At 35.1% G+C, this 19,537-nt stretch overlaps 1 protein-coding gene across 2 annotated transcripts in view; it reads right to left on the bottom strand.

Annotated features, from left to right (window-relative positions):
• Window positions 1–5,326: 5,326 nt before the first annotated feature.
• The window catches only part of STAG2 (stromal antigen 2), a 74,347-nt gene continuing 60,136 nt past the window's right edge, over window positions 5,327–19,537 (bottom strand). The window contains exons 23-34 of one of the 2 annotated variants that reach the window (XM_032196052.1): window positions 19,381–19,473; window positions 16,599–16,773; window positions 16,018–16,157; window positions 14,816–14,917; window positions 12,818–12,966; window positions 12,147–12,275; window positions 11,592–11,797; window positions 10,986–11,175; window positions 10,789–10,902; window positions 9,596–9,722; window positions 9,186–9,263; window positions 5,327–6,342 (exon numbers count right to left, since the gene is read on the bottom strand). In XM_032196052.1, coding sequence (XP_032051943.1) covers window positions 6,319–6,342; window positions 9,186–9,263; window positions 9,596–9,722; window positions 10,789–10,902; window positions 10,986–11,175; window positions 11,592–11,797; window positions 12,147–12,275; window positions 12,818–12,966; window positions 14,816–14,917; window positions 16,018–16,157; window positions 16,599–16,773; window positions 19,381–19,473 — 1,527 coding nt within the window. In that variant the 3' untranslated portion in view covers window positions 5,327–6,318. The remainder of the gene's footprint in view (window positions 6,343–9,185; window positions 9,264–9,595; window positions 9,723–10,788; window positions 10,903–10,985; window positions 11,176–11,591; window positions 11,798–12,146; window positions 12,276–12,817; window positions 12,967–14,815; window positions 14,918–16,017; window positions 16,158–16,598; window positions 16,774–19,380; window positions 19,474–19,537) is intronic. The other variant, XM_032196053.1, reaches the window with a different exon arrangement.

Below are 19,537 nucleotides of genomic sequence, written 5' to 3'. Positions count from 1 at the left end.
CACACACACATCTGATACCATGTACAAGGCAGAGCCTGAGGAGAAATCACCATGCTGTCAGCCAGGCCCCAGCATGGTGGCTGCTCAGAGTATTTTGTTCTCCGGATCCACATAGCGCTGGTTAAGCTAGATGTGATGCTGGGATTTGTGCATACATGTTTGTGTTTTGTAGAACAGGAATCATTAACCACCTGCAAGATCCATCCTGCCAACACATTTTTGATTATACACCACTGAGGGGTGCGGTTTCATTATATCGATCACTCCACACACCATCCCTTTCTGTTAAGGGATAAGAGATGAACATCAATCTAATTAATTTTAAATATATATATATATATATATATATATATATATATATATAAAAAATCTAACTTTCCCTGTGGGCAGGGATTTAAAAAATGTCCAAATGATGTCTTTTGAACTTTAATAGTAGATTTTAACCTAAAAATCTAATAGTGCAGACAAAAAGAACAGCATATGAAGAAATGATGCTTCTGAGCTGTAAATCCACAGTATCTGTGGATCTGTCACAATCTGTGACAAAAAGAGTATTGCTCCACAGCAAACATAAACAAGATGTTCTCTTTGGCAAACGCAGCACAAAACCCAGAAAAAGAAAGGCAATGCAAACAGCTGAAATTCTCTCCTCAGGAGTCTCACTGTTATACAGTGCCACTGCTCGTCAGATCTACAAATCCAGCCCAGGTGAGCTAGGGAGCTATGCAAGTTAAAAGTCATTCTGAAGTGGGAGATGAAGTGTTGCAAGGCAAGAAGGAGGAAAGGAAGAAAAAGAATTTGTAACGAAAGCAACTTTAAATAGAACATCTGTTCCTTTTAGCTTCGTGACACTTCAAGCAAGCTGCTTGAAGTGAAAAAAAATTCAAGAAAAAGCTGCTTGAAAAAAAAAATCCTAAACAAGGAAAACTACTGATAATCCAAACATGTAGGCTTCTCCCGCTATGAATATTTACATAGTATGCCCTCCAACTATAACCCCATCAGTACCTCCAACAGGATGAAAATGACAGTGTTTCACCAACAAAGCCACTGCCCTAGTCCATACTGGGCTTCATAAGGTACTGCAATTCCTGGCTGTAATGGAACAGATCAGGGAGGAAAAAAAAAAAAAAAAAAGAAAAAGAAAGACAGAATAAGAGAATCTGCTCTTCAATATGCAGAAGACTTTAAGCCAGCAACAGAAATAATGAATAGACAGACTTCATCAATTGGTATGTAAAAAGTTGTGCAAAAGCTCAGTATTTTAAGATGAAAAATACAAAGAGCAGACTAAATAAGATGTGCCACATCTTTAAGTGCTTTTGTTCATGATATGAAAAACAAGTGGATGTGGTTTGGTTTTTTTTTTTTTTTTTTTCCTTTTGGTGGAGCTCAGCAGTCTAAGACGAAAACTGAATATAAACCTGCGAAGAGTGTGTTAAAATAATAAGAGATCTGTAAGTCACTCAAGAACTGTGGTTTAACTGCTGCTGCTTTTTAAATAGCAAATTGCATGCCTTCCTGGAATGGCCATATGGTGTGGTAAAATAGCAAGAGCTTTCACATGGAGTTGCTGACATCGTCCTCGAACTCTTAAGGCACTCTATCAAATGCTCAGACTGAGCAGCAAGATCAGAAAGCTGAAATGGAGCCCCAGCACCTGTACCACAGCCCTGAGCAAACCGACCCATCCAGGAGCTGCAGTAATGATGGTACAGAGTCCACACCGCTGGCAGCTGTTGCAGGCAACACAGAGAAAGGCACAAGGAAAGGTGGTGATATTGAGGTCACAGGGAATGAATGAGCAGTCTAGAGAAGGGTTATGCACAAGCACATCATCCCAGCTAGAATTCTGACAAAGGCGTTGTAATGCTATCAGCATCCAGCACAAAGCTTTCTCAGAGACACTCTTACAGAATGGAAGTGGGACATTCACTGCTTCTTCAAGAACGCTCCAGGTGTGTCTATCAAACTTGAAACAAGCAGCTGCTGTCAGCATGGCCCTGTCAGCACCCACCTGTGTGTTGACACAAGAAACAATTTCATCTAGCTAAGTAAGCATTTTCTCCAAACTGTTCTGTTTTGTAACTTGAATGCTTTAATGAAACTACTACTGACATTGCATCCCCTTCTGTATTTGAGGGTATCCTCAGAGGATTTATTATTTTACTCTTAAAAGTTCAAATGTCTTTTTTTTTTTTTTTTTTTTAAAGACAGAAATAATTAATCATAATATCATGGGCTTTCCCTTCTTTTCCAAATAAAATACACTCTGAAATTCTTTAGCAGGAACTACACACTTTTGGGAAGCATGATTACATTACAAAGAAGTGTACATATTCTCTAAAATAATAAAAAAGCTTTACTGTGGGGTTCTGTCAGACAACTACCAAAACTCTCACAAGCTTTGGATCATTTTGGGTGCGCAGTTTATAACTTATCACTGTATTGCTACTATGATATCCATCTATAAAATCGGGCAGTAGCAACAAAAAACAGAACAATAAAGCAGTTGAAGACAGGAAGGAAAATGACACACTATTGACTTGTATTGGGGGTGTGTGTGTGTGTGTGTGTGTTTTAATAGAAACTTTTTTTTATTGATGTCCTATGTTACTTTGTTTTTCAAGACTTTAACATCTTTCTCCTCTAAAGGCAGGACCCCTTTCGAATGCCAATAAATACCAGAAATTAAACAATCTCAGTACTATAGACCACTTACAGTAATGTACAATGATGTAATGAAATGTAATTTCAGTATCATAAGTTGTATTTCAGTATCATAAATTGCTTAAAGCTAAAGCAGTCAAAACATTTAAACAGGAATTAGTATATTTTTTAAGGAACCGACCAATTTGTATTTTAGTGAAGAATTCTGAAAAAATAACAGGCTTGACAAAAGCTTCAAAGGAACTAGCCCATGACATTATGCAGGCCAAAAAAAAAAAAAAAAAAAAAAAATCAAGTAGCTATAGGTTGAAAAGCAGCAAAAACACTATCATCAATTGAACCATCTCAAGCAAATATTTTATGAGTGGGAAGTTAACAGAACTGACACCCTGAAGTTTTGTGCTAAGATGAATATACACATAAGCAATCTGGAAAACAGAGAAGATAATATATTTAAATTGGCTATTATCTAGTTAAACAGAACTTTGAGAAGAAAGGGATTTACCGGCCCTAACAAGCTATATGAATCAACAACACACCATCCAAAGGGGGAAAAAACAAAACCCAGCAGCAATCATTAGCCTCTTACATATTTTCTTTGGTTATTTAATATCAGGAAATATTTTTTTTTAAACAGAACATCTAAGGACTATTCCTTTGAATTTCATTGTGTCAAAACCTTCTCTGTGGCCTCTTTGGTAAACTAGAGGACAGCCTTTGCTTCTGTTTAAGTGTTTTTTTTGTTGTTGTTTTTCTTTTTTTTTTTTTTTTTCCCCTCACATATCCTTTCAAAAATTGTATTTCTTTCATTTATGGGCAATCTGCACAAAGGAGTCCAACTAGAACAAATTTTACATTGAATTGTGAAGATCACTTTTCTTGTGATAAAAACTAGACATACTAAAACCCATTTTCCACAAGATATTATTGATCAACAAAATTTATAGACAGGAACGAACATTTGTAGTAAGGAAATGGAAAACCCCATCCCGAGTTGCACTAGCAAGAATTAGAAAAACTACCTGTAAGATTTTTACATGACTCCTTTAAAGGCTTGTAACAGAAAGGAGTTTTCAATATATAGCCAGAGCTGCACAGCAGCTATGGGGATGTGAGATGGAGGCAAAGAAACTTGCCAAGATTTCCCCCCCCACCATTACCTTGCTGTTTTGCAATTAAGCTTAGTATGCTTATCAGGTGTATGATAAAGGAATGGAAAGTAGTGTACACATTCAATGATTGCAACTGATGTTACCAAACAGCCTGATTTGACTACATACAGTACCTCCAATATCAGGATCAAAAGCAGTCTGCATAATTTCTGATAAAAGTTAAGTTATTGATACACCTTTAAAAAGGTAACACAAAAATAATAACCATTGATTTCTTGGCATGTAAAAGTTCTATACAAATTTTAAAAATTTTATTTGAAGGTAACTAACCTCTTGAAAAGCTCACTCTGTATTTACACTAATTCTTTTAACAGGTTTAACTCAAATTAAAGCATATTTGAAACAATCATGATTGCATAACTTTTCTACTTTAAATTATTAACCCAATTAGTGCTTTATTCACATTTTAAAAACTTGTACAATTTATTACAAATATAAAACAGTGCAGTTTCCATACATTATCTCACTCTGAGACAAACACTTAAAAGACATGGAAAAGATTTTGATTTCTATAAACATAACATTTGCATTATTCATAACCCTTTCTTCACTGTCCTCCCCATCCCCGATTTAAAAAGATCAAACATACAACATACTGTAGGTTTATTTTTATTCAAAAAGTTACTGTCTCAAGACATAAATACAAATCAGAAAACAGTACAATTAGGACAATAGAATGTGGAGGACAACAGGTTAAGGTAAATATATAAAACATTTTTAGCTGGTTGAAACAAAGCTGTAAGAACTGCTTTCACAAAGAAAACACTCCTTCAAGAGTAAGAAAATCAACTTAAGTTTTAAAATCATATATACAGTCCTCTCAGCAGTTCTATTAAATGCAGTGGTGTGAAAAACAATATAGGCAGTACTTTTAGACATGAGTATTTATTTATGTAAAATGAGTTAGGCAGATCTAGTTTTGAGTTTGTTGTTACCCCATGACTTAGTAAAATAATTATATTTTATCATGATCCTTTAGATAATCTATGGTTTTTGGCTACCACAGCCGAATGTTTAATTTCTGAGTCTAAAAACAGGAAGCCTTTTTGTGTTCACCCATTTGGGGAGATTCTTGTATTGCAAGCATATTAAGGCATGGAATGATTAAAATAATATACCTCAAGAACTGAGAGACAACTGACAAAAAATATACATATGTAATATAAGTTAATATTTCCTTTAAAATGATGTCTAGCTGCCTAAGCCTTGCAAAATGAGTCGATGTCAAAATGGCATAGATCCACTTTCTGTTTTAGACCAAATTTAATTTATTTGTGAATGGACACAAAATGAAGTTTAAAGCTTAGCTTTCAAAGAATATTATGGGTTGTTTATGAATTTCTATTATCCAATCTAATTTACATACAGAGGAAATGTACTGTAACCTGTTAGAAGTATCTTTAACCTGAAGACTGCTTGCAAAGACAGATAGATAAAACAATATAAAATACAAATTTAAAAATCATTTTTAAAGCATGAATTCTCATGCTCTTCTATTTTTAAACATTGTTAAACTTTCAATATATTTCTGAAACCTCATAATTTTAAGTTGGAATTTAAAAGTAAGAAAAAACTAAACAAACTGCGCAATTATAAAATCAGCACCAATTTATATATATATATAATTTTATTTAAAATTTAGATCCCTATTCCCACACTCTAATAAGCTGTATAATTTTTGTTTAGAATTTTTCTGCAAACATACTACAATAAGCTTCTTTTATTTGGAGACAAAATACAGTGGCACTACTGGAAGGAATTTCACAACATTACATTTTTCTTAAAGGACAAGCAAACTTTCAGGGTTGGAAATGGGCAAGCATGACTGTTACTTTCTGGTACTTCATAGTTTCTGGACCTTTCTGAGAAGTCTAGCATGAAGTTTTTGGAATAGAAGTGTTTTAGATAAAAAAAAAAAAAAAAGCTGTTACAATTCTGCTTTACATATTTTTTTCATGATTAATTAATACAAACCTTCTGTTGCTGAAGTTTGCATTTAATTGAAAATACTGACGCTCTTCTGGTTCTATCACTGTAAGAAAATCAATCCACCTATCAATTCACTTCATGGATGTAAACAGCAATCCAGCACAGCTCATGATTATTTAGTATAGCCAGCAAATGTGTAAAGAGAGGGGCTCAAATCTGTACCGAACACCTCTCAGACTGTTAGATTAAAACTAAGAGGGAATACTTCCTTATGATCTGGAAATGAACTGATAGCACATAAATAAAATATTGATTTTTCCAACAAAAAAGTGTAGCTTATCCTCAAATTGTTTACTTGTCCTTTACATTTCTTTTTTTTCAGGCAAACAAAACTGCCCCTTCAATGCACTTGATCTTGAAAGCATGTCATTCTCCTTAGAGAAAAATCTGTTCAGAATTTCACTGTATCTACCACAATTTTGTATTGAAAAACTTCCTCTTCCACTTAGAAAATGACTTCACCACTGATTTATTTGCTGCTCTGGTATTAAAACATTGACACCCCAAGAACCTAAAAAGAAAGTTAGAAATGGTGTCAATTCGTAGTCTACTACACATTTAACAAAAACAAAGCAATTAATATATGATTTAAGATTAAGACACTTCAAAATATGTTAAGGCATTGTAAGTTTTGTTTTTTTCCTCCAAACCAAATTCACCACACTTCTAATTCATGTAATAATATGAAAAGGGCTCCTCATTCATTAGAAAATGTTTTTCCACACCTGAAATTAACTAGATCCAGAAGGAATGTGTTAAAGACTGTGCTTTAATTATTTTAGATAATTGCAAAATCATTTAAAATTAGTTGCCTAACCTAGAATTCTTTGACAATGGTGATTCTATAGGCCTTAACCTGTAATCAAGTGTGCAGTTTCTAGCAACTAAGCCTGAGATAAAATACTCTATACACACACTGACTGCTGCCATGCTTGTGCTCATAAAAACAAAAGGTCATCTTGCAGCAGCAAGCCAGGACACAAACATAATGTTTTGTATAGAATACGTGATTTCTATCAGAAAGCGAATAGAAAACAAATCAAACAGTAAGCAGAAAAAAAAATAAATAAAGTACTGTCCTTCAGGAGACTATGTGATTAAGTGAAGAAAAAGCTTTCCTCAAATGAAGAATCAGTTTCCATTCCCATGTGGGGACAAGCCATACGATTTTCTATGCCAATGAAAGCATGTATCATCACTGATAGGCCAAAAAGGAAGATTCCACATCTTGTGACTGTCCTACCTTTTATAGAACTCCCTAAACCAGAAAGAGACATGAGAGACTTAATTCTCCTGAATCTTAACACTGCTGTTCAATTTTATCTGTTTCCAAACCAATTTTTACTGTTCTTGGCATTAAATTCACTTCAGATGCATCATACAAATGTAGTGCACTGCCTGCCTCTGACAGTTAGTGCACTACAAAGTTGTGCCCAGCACAGCTGCCTCTGGCACCAGTAATGGACACCAAAATAAAGGATGGGCTAAAATTCTGATCATAAACTATGTGTATCTGAATAAATTTCATATATTTTGTCTACGTGTATTAGAAACAAGCGCCACAACTCCAGGAACGATGGACCTCAAACAAATTATATGAATAAAATAAAGTAACTTTACTCAAAGAAGGTTTTTTTGCATTTATGATTTGTGTGTTGGTTGGTTTATAAACATTTTAAATACCCAGTGACTTTTAGCTCTGCTTTAAGACAATTTAATGCTGTCTCTTAAATTATTAATAGAACTTTCCCACTTAGACAGTTAAATTCATTTAGGTGGAGTTTATGCTAAGGGGCAGCTCTCTGTGATGCAGCTGTTTTCTGTATTCCTGCAGAAATCACCCTTGCCGTGTCCTTACTGGGAGAAAGGTTTGCTAGATAATGCCCCCTTCACCATACCAACTTATTTAAAGCGTGCCACTTCTCCCTCCTTGCAGAGAAACAGACTATAGCTTCTTCTCCTGGCACATGGAGGCAGGACACTGATAGTCTCTCAGAATTGACTCCAAAATCTTGCAGAGCAATGTGACTGTAACCAGCTGCCATCATGTGGTGATACTCCCAAACTGCAGCTAAGGAGTGCCTAGCAAATCCTAGGCTCACGTGGCAAGGATGGTAACAAGAATGAGAAATAAAGTAATAGGAAAGAAAACTAGCTAACAGTAAGCAGAGTGAAAAGATTCATAACTAGCTTTTTGAAACTGAAAAGCTGAAAGGTTTCTGAAAAATCAGTGAGATGCACCTGTAGAGGACCAAATTTTCAGAGTCATCAGAATAAAAATGACTGGTATTTCACAGATCAATGAACTAAAATTAAGAAAAGGAAGGAAGAACTATTTTAAAACAAAGTTAGAAAACTGGTGATATACTTTCTAGGTGTTACTTCAAGAACAGAATACACAACAGCCAGATGCACAACCTAATCTGATTCATTAGTACTAGAAACAAAGGCCTACTGGCACAAAATATATGGATTTGCATTTAAAACAGTATTAAGACTTTTTTTCTCTCTCATAACAAGAACAGATTCGCGCTGCAACAATACTGTAAAAATATGTAATCGTCTTCCAAATTCCACCAAGCTGTCCAAGATTCCCAGGAAGCCTTGTTGTACTGTCCTCTGCTGGGTTGCTGCAGCTTGTTATTTCCAGTGTAATTTTGTACCAGCTACACAAGGTCAAAAATGGCTGCATACATTACAAGTGGTTCAAGACAGAAGGAATCCCTCATGCAGTTTTTTAAAAGAGAATAGAGACTGCAGATTTATGAAGTCGGATAAAAAGGGCAACTGCAAGCAGAAACTACAGACTTCGGATGTTTTGGACCTAAAACTATATATGGAAAGAAAAAATACCTCTCATCTCTATAAACATAGATCTGTATTGTCTCTATGATCTATATTCTCTATTATCTTACTTATAAATAAAAGTTAATATGGAAATTTATAAAAAAACAAATCATCCAACACTGACAATCGGTAATGTCACTAGAATCAACTGAGTTCATCACAACAGGAAACTTGCTTTAATATAGTGTATGCACAGATTTTTATTTTATTTTTATGCTCTTTGCTACCAACGTCCGCAATACTCTTTTCCATACTAGAAGTGTACCTTCTCAGATTTAAAGGCTTTTGATTTTTACATAACTACATGTAAATATTAAGAACAAAAACCCTGTAAATTTGCAAAGAACATCAACTATCTTAGAATTTATAAAGCTGAATTACAGCATAAAGCATTTCATTGACTCAGTCTGCCATAATGGGCTACTCAAGACAGCCTAAAGATTGCATTCTTTCCATTTAAAATTTGAAGTAAGACTGATTATTTTCCTCTTACGTACGTTAACCTACCGATTCATCCATGATTGAAGCAGGGTCAAAGAAATCTGGTTTTAGTTCCGTTCTTTCTCTCCTGTTCTTTGACGGTGGCTACAAAAAGCAAGCAAATAAACACATTAATAGTAATTTCAGAACAGACACATTGAAATTTTAAACTATAATAAATGAAGCTGAAGTTTCAAGGGATAAGAATTTATGGGACACATATTTTCATACATCCTTATTGAAGCACGTTTGTCTTTAGTATGGCACTTTGGAAAAAAAAGATATATGTATATACGTAGTGGCACAGCCATTTAAGAATGTAGAGATCAACATGAATTGTTTTCTGTTTCACCGAAAGGAAAAATTGATTCAAATATCCTACTTGAAAGCAGCAATACAAACCCAAAATTGACTGAAAGGACAAGGAAGTTTCTTACTAGGTCTATGTCCATGGTGTCAAAATCCATGCCTTCATTGAGATCTTCAATTCGCCCTTCTGATGACATCATCACGTCTTCAACAATTGGCTCTTCATCATCTTCCATTAGACTTGTGCCACGCCGACTGAATTTGAAAAAAAAAAAAAAAAAAAAGCGCATATTATTTAGCACTAGATCAAGTTACGTTTTATCTGAATATTTAACAAATTTATGTTCACTAATGAACTGCCAACAAATGATAGTTCCATTACACAGAAATTAAATAATTCAATAAATGTGTTAACTACTATTAAAAGAAGTATTCGATGAGCTAGAATATTCTAAGAGAGTAGGGGAGAATGACTTAATCAACTTAAGGAACTTTGTGGGACTTCTCCTAATTGGTATTCTGAGGTGCTGTAGGAACTGATAGGCAGATAAAAACTACACCCAATCCAATGATTTCCATGAAAATATTCATGCCCTACATAGAAAGGTCATAGGTTTGCCACCTAAATAGAATATGGATTTTAGTTTTTCTTGCCTGCCTTATGACAAGGCAACTAGGAGTGTCTGTTTGGGTTGAGAAGTTCTACATAAGCTTTTCATGACAATCAACATACACAACTGGACATCCAGTACTACAGGATTCATCTCAATTTTTATGTTAATTTTAGGTTAGACAAAACCCTTATTGATCACAGAAATGCTGAAGCCAGCAGTTCCTTTAAAATGAGTATATATTTTTTTAAATAAAAAAGATCCTGAAATCTAAACTCAGAAGTAAAAGGAGAATGAAACAGTAAAAATAAACTTCTGAGCTTAAACTTCACTTCACACATGGAACACCTACTTTTAAAGTAATTTTAATGTTCTTTTCTAAAAAGGATTCTGCAGTTGAGAATACATAATAAAGGTGCTTTGCATGTTGCACTGACTATATGTATCTGCCACAGACAGCAGTTGGTTCAACACACCCAGTTCTCTTTATTACAAAGCTCACTACTGCTAATTTTTCTTAAGTTAAAAAATAAGACAGAAATCAGATCACGTGAATATATTATGCTAAATGCATCAGCATGCACTTTCACAAAAAAATAATGCTACCGAAGAATTAGAACATGTATCCCTCTTAAAAAATATAGGAATAGTATTGCATTTAACATATGCTTCCCAATCCCTCCCCGTAGTAACATTTCACTCTCACTCACATAGCATGTTGCAAGTTGGTTCTCAGCTTGACGTAGTTCATCGCTGCCCTCTCCTGTTGTTGTCGTGCGGCTTCTTCCTGTTGCCTTTGAGCCAACATCCACGTTACTTGCGTGCTTAAAAAGACCATTATTCTATTTTAAACATGAACTGTTTTTGTGTATGAACTAGCACAATGCAGACCTACTCATTTACGTACTTGTAATCAAGCGGAGCTTGGTGGTGTTCAGGCTGCATAGGATAGACACCCATATAACTCTCTTCAGGTCGCAATCTCTTGGGCTCCCTCATTATTGTGGAAGTAAGTTGAGGTGTCTGCATCATGACTGGTGTGTGCATTGTTTGCTCCCTGTTCATCCACATACTGTCACTACTGCTGCTTTCTTCAGCTAGAAGAAAACACTGGGTATTAAGAAACTTTTTCAAACTAGTCTAAAATTGAATGTTTAAACAATTTAAACAAATGTACTTCCTGAGAATCAGTTTTACTTTTCACCACAAATTCTTACATGTGACCCCCAAAAGGCCTTAATTCGTAACCACTGGCTAGACTATTTAAAATGCTTTTATTTTCTGTAAGTTAGCACAGTGTAGTGCCCATTACTTCCTTTTGTGCCTCAGTGGTACATTATTCAGACTCCTCGGATGAACAGTTTTTCCACTAAACACAGGCATGCACACAAAGTTATCCTATCTAAAGATATACATTAAAGCACACAAATTCTCTCAAGCTAAGAAATAGGGATCAACAAATGTAGCTTCTGAGTATCTACTCTAGTAAGTTTTAAAATGAGAGAAGTTCTACCTTCAGGTACTTTCCGTTTCCCTGTTGCTGGCTTTGTTTTCTTATTTCTTACTGTAGATCCTCGACTGCTGATTCCACTAATTACTGACATTGTATCATCATCCCCACCAGCTAATAAAGAGTTTCGGTAGGACATGAGAGGAAGCCACACATCTTCTCTTCGTAGAGACATCTGGAAGGTCATAAACTTCTCCAAGTACACGTACCTTTAAATGGAAGAAAAAAAATTAGAAAGATGCAAGACATCTGTAACATGATGTTAACATGTCAAGATAAATAACTATTCAATATAACACCCAAAGCTCCCCACCTAGTTAACAAAACCAACCGATAACAAATTCAGAATATGATTTCTGTTCATTCACCATAGAATGAGGAAACAAGGATGAATACAATTTACCCTTTATGACTATGCTTGACTACATCACTGTAAAGTTATATTTAAGTGCCAGAGATTCCATTCTGGGTGAATGTAATACACATACATACATATTCAAATAGATATTAGCATCATTAATATTTGTAATGAAAAGAAAATGTAAAGAAAATACTTACACTGTTCTTTTGTCTTGTCTGAGAAGTTTGGAGGAAAACTCACTCAGAATATCAAGAAATGCCAAATTTAATGGTGGGTGGCTCTCACCTTGTGGATTAGGCTCCTTAAATGCAAATTCTATGCCATCCCTAAGGAAAAGTTAAAAATTCATTTACGTAAGGCATAAACTAAGGAATAAGTTATCAGCACTAGAAGCTATCAAAACTAAACACCTTTCCCCTATTTCAAGGGAGCAACCATTCAGTGTTTCCATGTCCTAGCAAAAAAGTGTTCAAATTACGAATGAATTGTGTTCATGGACACACTTTTTATCCTAATGTTTCTAACTCATGTTTCAAGTTTTCTGCAGGTGGCAAAGATCGTAATTAAATGGATCTGTTCTTACTGTTATGTACATTAAAATGCTTTTTTATGGTGACAGCATCAACACTGCTTATCATTTACAGGCTTATACAATGATGCTAAAGAAAAACATGATTTAACATTTGGGTTTAATTCAGGAACAAAGACACGGTCACCTCCTAACTTATAAATGGGTTATAACTAAAATGAATTTCTTTAGTGCTGATGCAGTTTATATTAAACTAGTTTTGAAAGACTGAAAAGACATTTTAATGATGTTAGTCGAGAAGTGCTACAAAAATAGCAGTAACACAAAGCACACAATTACTTGTGTAACATAGCAATAGCTTCTCTTGTTTTCAACTGATCCAGTCCAAACGTTAAAGCAAAACGTCGAGCAAGTTCCTTTATGCCACTGAATGTCGGTGATGATCTATCAAAATTATAACCATTTTCTTGAATCATTTCATTGAAAAGCTGTATGAAATGAAAAAAAAAAAAAAAAGAAAAAAAAAAAAGATTTTCATTTATTAAAAGATCATGACAAATTTTAGACCAAACAGCACATAATTCAGTTTCAGCAAAATGTGTTTTACAGCTTTATTTCTTAAATCAACAATCCAAAATGATACAAGTTTATGATCAGGAAGTTAAAGCTACTCTTGAAGGGTCTGTATGTTTAAGCTTGGACAATATGTACACTTCAAGGAATGCGTCAAACTATGTTGGACTACAGATTTCAGCACTTCCTTAAGTGGGATGTCCCAGAGTTGAGAATACTGAAAATGAGTAAGATTCCCTGATGTGTATACTAACAGAGAAAAAATAAATGCAGTAAATTCTCACCTGGTCTTTATTATTACAGTTTGCCAAACTACTACTCCTATATAACTAATTTTGTTGTATTTGTATTTGGAAAATACACAAAAGAAATTCTAAAATGGAAACATGTCTTCAGGGAAGTTGCCAAAGCCACCAGAAGCTCTGCCACTGAGGATCAAAATCAACTCTTTATCAACAGCCAGCAAACTTGAATGCTCTGAACTTTATAATTTTTTTTTTTTAGATCAGTTATTTCAACACCCTACTCAATTTGTCTGTAATTCTCTTCAACAGATTATTTTTCTATTATCTTCTAGTTTTGTGCAATACACGCATCCTTCCCCCACCCATGTAACAGAATAAACCAAAACCAGGTTCAGTCAGGCTATACACATTAACTTGCATTTATAGACACACTTTGGCCCACAGCTGCATCCTTCCTTTTAAGCTGGTGCAGCTCACTCCAACTTAGTTAATCCCTTTATCCCTTGTTACTTCTAGTATTCCTTGTCTGCTTGGTTTCTGTTTTTAGTTTTCATAGAAACATGCTAGTTCACGTTTAAATTTAAGGAGATTTGGCTTTCACGTGTGCCCCTCTTCCCCCATTGGTCGTGGTTTGTTTGTTTTTGGATATTTATCAATACTTGGGTCCCCTTGTGTTACTATTCTTGTAGTTTTATTAGGCTTATGTAACTGCCTTCCTATTATGTGCGCAATTTCACATATTACATCCATTTTCTGTCTGCCCTTTAAAAATATATGGGGCAGGCTGTTCATGAGACAGAAAAGATTAACAAGGACAGAATTTTCCTGGCATCACAAATACTTGCAAACTCTAGTGAAAAGTCAGCAGAATCAGTAAAAGGAGACCCTAGCCTTCAGCTGCATATTTTGTGCTGCAGTTCCATCAGCTAGTTAATGTCACACTGCTATCAAAAGGAAAGGTATCATCCTCCTCTTGTACTGGCAATAATATCCAGATGGATAAACCGTCTTAGGGGCTTCACTAAGGATTTTTTCTGGTTAGTTCACAACCAGATACATGTAAGCTGTATGAACTCCAGTACTGACATAAAGGGGTGGAGAGAGAGGACAAATTGAGATACATTTTCCTTTCAACAGTAGCACACATCTATGTTAAATTGAAGTGGTTTGCAGAGATGTGCTTTACTGGTCTGATTCTCCTCAATCCTGTAAGATTTATGCAGATGGCTCATGTGAGCAGACGAATCCAACTCCTGACTGAATTCATAAGGTCTGCACACAGACAAGCTCATTTACTGAAGAGAGCACTAAAATATTTTAATTTCAAAGATAGGTGAAGCAACTACCAAACATTCAGAAATACTGAAAAACAAACTCACAACTGGTCTAAGTAATTGTTTGTTTTCAAACCTACCTTTCATAAGAGCTTTTTCATTAATACCTCACACTAGCTATTAAACAACAGCACATGATATACTGCATGGAACTTCATGCTTAGAAGACTGTAAATCATTCTTACCTGTTGCAAGCTAAGAATAAGTGTTTTAGCACACTGGATTTTGTCTATCTGTCTTGTTTTACTCATTGTTTCTTTAATAATATCACCATAGTCGTTGTAGTACTAGGAAAAATCCAAACAAAGTAGGTTAACTTTCCATTTTAGTTGAAAACATAACTATCGAATTCTTCAGAAAATTACATCTATGTCATGATACTTGAAAGAAAAAATCAGACACACTGAAAAAACTGACAATGCTTATGCTTACACCATCAAAATTGTATCCTAAAATACCTCAAAAAACAGTATTTCCATTTATTTTCCTTCTTGTTTAATGTCATCAATATTACTTTAGAGGCAGAACGAGCTATTTATCTTGAAGGCCCTGACACACTTATTAATAGCACATATTCACCCCTTCAGGGTACAAGATTAGAATCTAATCTCTGATGGGGAGTTTTCTATTTTCTGTTTAAACTAAGCTCTTATGGACAACTTCATAATCATAATTTTTCCAATGGAGACAGCTGCCAGTTCAGTTTCAAAAGTAGTTGAAGTTTAATACAGTACTAAGTAGTTATTTAGTGATTCAGAATATAAATAAAGGGCACTCATACAAAAGCAGGCTGCCTGAATTTTTATTTTTATTTTTTAAATGTAATCATCAAGAAGCAAGTTTTTAACATGTTCACAAAATGAACTCATTATTGTGCAGCTGTGAATCCCAGGTGGCAAGGGATTTTATATTTAACAAAACTAGCAGCAGATACAAGGAACATGTTTTTTTCTAGGAGAAATGAAGGAAACTTGCAAAACAATTTTCTTCTCTTCTACAAAACTTAAGCTGAAATTATTTGATAAGGCTAGATGCCAAGTCAACCTGTGTGAGATTTCTTAAAAAGCCTGAAACTTAAAGCTGAGGTGAAAATATACCATCAACCAGATATCCTTAAGAAAATAAAGTTATTAGAAACAAAGTAAAAACAATTATCAGGTTTTCTTCCTGCTCCCCCACTATACAGGAACTGTGAAACCCTCTCAGCTATTTTCCCCCCTCTTATGGAGAGAGAACTTTAACAGCCCTTCTGCTGATACAGAGTTTTGTAGGCTTCATATTTCAAATCAGCTATCTCACAAGGAACAAAATAAATAACAATAAAAAAATCCACAGCTACTGTATTCTAATGCTTCTACTAAGTATAACCACTAGCCTTCTGACTTACCTTCATATATTGCTTGAAAATGTCTGCAGCAGTATTCATTTCCACCACAGTATATACAATGAGTTTACAGAAAGCTGCAAGTAGATTTCTTCTTTTGTGCAATGCTTCAATTTTGCTAGCTTCATCATCCTGCTGTCCATCTGCAATGAGTATGGAAGATGAAAACTGTCGGGTTTAAACACTTCAAGTTTAAGTATTGTATACAATGATGCGGGCTAGTGGTCAGGGTTTAGAAAAATGAAATTTCAATTCTGACAGCAATGCACTTTATTGACCACTGACAAGTCTCTCTTCCTGAGATATATAATATTTGTGCCTATGAAAACAAACCTTCATCATAATTACCCTACATGTCCCCAAACCATAAAGGGCTTTAAGTGGCTGCTGACATTAAAAAAAACAAAAACAAACAAACAAACAAAAAAACAAACAAACAAACAACCACAAACCTACCTCTTTGCTCATGCACATTTCTCATTGCTAGAAGGGAAAAAAAAAATAAAGGCACAAAATACCACAGGCAAACAAATGTATTAGCTAGAAGGCAAACAACATAAAATAAACGTAAGTTTTGCACAAACCTGCACTATTATTATCATCATCCTGATCAATGAAGACATGATCTAAAATAAAACTGAGTAGTTCAGATTGTAATGAAGAATCAGGAGTGTAAACAAGAGGTTCCAACATATCACGTCCTCCTGTCATAATCTGATGGCTGAAGATCATCAACACGTCACACAGAATTGTGAAAGCCTATTAAAAAGAAGCCTTAATAAATATTTGCTTGGTAACTGGATTTTAATTTATTTAAATACAGAATAACATTTTCACTGAGCTAAGTATTTAAAGCCCAATGTATGATGGTGCCTCTTAAGTCCTAATCAACACGACAGGCCAACTGGAACATAAATGTGAATAGCTTCTTACATGAGGTTGCTGTATGACTCTCTAAATAAAAATGCTGCACAAATGTAGCCAACTAAATATAAAAAATATTTTAAGAATGAAACACGAAGAGCATGAAACTCTCAAATTCTGCTTGAAGGATGCCACATGAAGATACTAGAGAACTCTGCAGTCACCAGCCATAGAACATTCCACTTTTTTAATTGTTTTGATCACATCTGGAAAACACATAGCATGGCTGAGGATATTCAATCCCTTCAGATCCTAAGGTCTGTCTTGCTCCCAAAAAAACAACCACCTCTTCACTATGCTGGCAAACACGTCTACATCAGATTTCAATGACATCAGATTTCAATATCTGTACTACAACCACAAGAAGTCTGAATACAACAGTACCTAGACAGACATTCTTTAAACTAACTGGACAATACATTGCTTAATGCTGCACCTCATCGTTTTCACCGTAATCTCTTGGTAGTATTTACGAATTTTAGGGTATTTAAGTATTTTAGTGTAAACATCAGTTCTCAAACTCCTCAAAGGAAATGCTATCATTTTCATGGTCATGGAAATACATACGCTCCTCTTGAAGTAACCTTCCAGCAGATTAGAATGGGAAAACACCTATGTGCCCTACGTGACTGAGGCAATTTGTTTCTAGGGCACACGCCTGAAACTAAGAGTAGATTTTTGAATAGACCTACTCAGAGCTTCAGTGATTTTTGTCATACTTTCAAACATTGCACCTTATGACTTTGATACTAATTAACTCTCAGACTTAAAACATGCTTAAGCAGTTCAAGGAAGAACTTATAACAAGATTCTTGTTATAGCAAGAGTTGCAAAACCTGCAATTGTATGACTAAGTGGACTAGATATTCAAATACAAGCTCAAGGTTCTTTTTTTAATCACCTTTTATAGCAAAAACACTCCTGGGCTTTCTATTTGTTTAAGTTAAAAGTACACCTATAGAAGATAGTTTGGTCCTTCTTCATAGAGAAATGCTAGACTTTTTGTTTGTTTGTTTTTAATCTTGTTTTAGCATTCTAAAGGTTTTTATGGCATTTACTTTGAATTAATCCTGCCATCAGTTACCAGTGCTCTTCAGTGGATCCTGAAATCCATACAAATGTCCTGGCTGAAGGACTATTTCAACACAGACTGGAAGAGACCCAGCCCCTACAGCTGACACAGTTACCCTCAGAACTCAAGGCAAGCATTTCCCAAGATATCTCAGTTCAAAAAGCAAGAAAAAAAATCCCAAAACCTTCATGCCTGTATTTGCTTTAAAAAAGCCAGGACTTGTGTCTCCTACCTGAGATACCAGGCATTCCTGACATGGACTAAATGCCTATATATTTTACGTTTGAATTATCTAAGGACTTGGTTTCAGCTAAAACTCTCAGCCACAAGGAACAACTACATGAGGGACTGACTACAAAATTGGTAAGACGAATAGGTCATCAGAATGCAATTCACTGGAACTCTAGTCAAATCTGAAGCTTTACTCAATGCCCTAACTCCTTAGATCTGAAGCTCCGATCACAACCTGAGCAGTACATCACTGCTGAGGCTTCCAAGCACTTGCTAGAGTAGTCTCCAAGCACCTCAAACCAATGCTGTTAACAATTCACCAGTGCGTATGTGTACTGAAAGGCGACCAAGAAGAATGAATGCCTCTTCCCAACAATGAAATCCCTCAGGTTACAGTGCATATATGTGTTTTCATTAACACACACACACACTAACTACTCATCTTTTTTCTTGATCCAGAGATGCACAAAATCCTAGGGTTCTGAAGTGAGGAACATACTCTGTATGCAGCAACATACCAAAAAGGAAGAGTAAAATTGACCATGTATGTCCCCATGTGTTTACAACAATGGGAGAGGAAGGTTGTTTTCTTCATGGGTCTTGAGTGCTTTGTTACATATATATAATAGTGGAAACCTGGCAATGTAAAAGCACTCTGAAAAATAAATAACCTGCATCTTCTATATAACTGTTCCCATCCCTTCCAACTCTGTCTACAAATCCACAAGCAGCTCCACTGGAGGTGTGTGACATGACAACTAAGAGTTTGAGATGTAACTCTCCAACCTAACATACAAGTTGTAATGCTTCTACAGTGCACCTGCCCATTGTTTAAATAAAGTAACAAGAACAATTGAAAAAAAAAAAAAAAACAAAAAACCTTCAAATCATTTATGCTGCCTAAAATTACTAGAAAGATTCAAGTTCAAATTGGTTTTGAAATCCCAGCTACATTACTTAAAAGGGCACATATACAAAAACACAGTATACACAGGAGACTCAAAGGGCATTAAGCCTAAGCATCCAAGACACTTATCCCACATCTTCACATAAACTTGAATAGTTCCTTTTGCTAGTATTTGACACTTCTTTAGAAGTATAATATTAGAAGACTATAAGGATAAACAACAATCACTAACCTGTTCCTTAACAGCAGTGTTTACATTGGTCAGGTAGTGTTGACAGATTTGACAGAACACTCTCATCTGCTTCTTCAGACGTAGAAGATCCTCCTTTAAAGAGAAAGATTCCATGTAACTGTTCAGCTTTTCCATTTCATATTCATATACAGTGCAT

The sequence above is a fragment of the Aythya fuligula genome, chromosome 13 (assembly GCF_009819795.1).
Source record: "Aythya fuligula isolate bAytFul2 chromosome 13, bAytFul2.pri, whole genome shotgun sequence".
Classification (NCBI taxonomy): domain Eukaryota; kingdom Metazoa; phylum Chordata; class Aves; order Anseriformes; family Anatidae; genus Aythya; species Aythya fuligula.
Note: the sequence above shows the minus strand (reverse complement) of the source record. Positions and strands in the feature narration are given on the sequence as shown.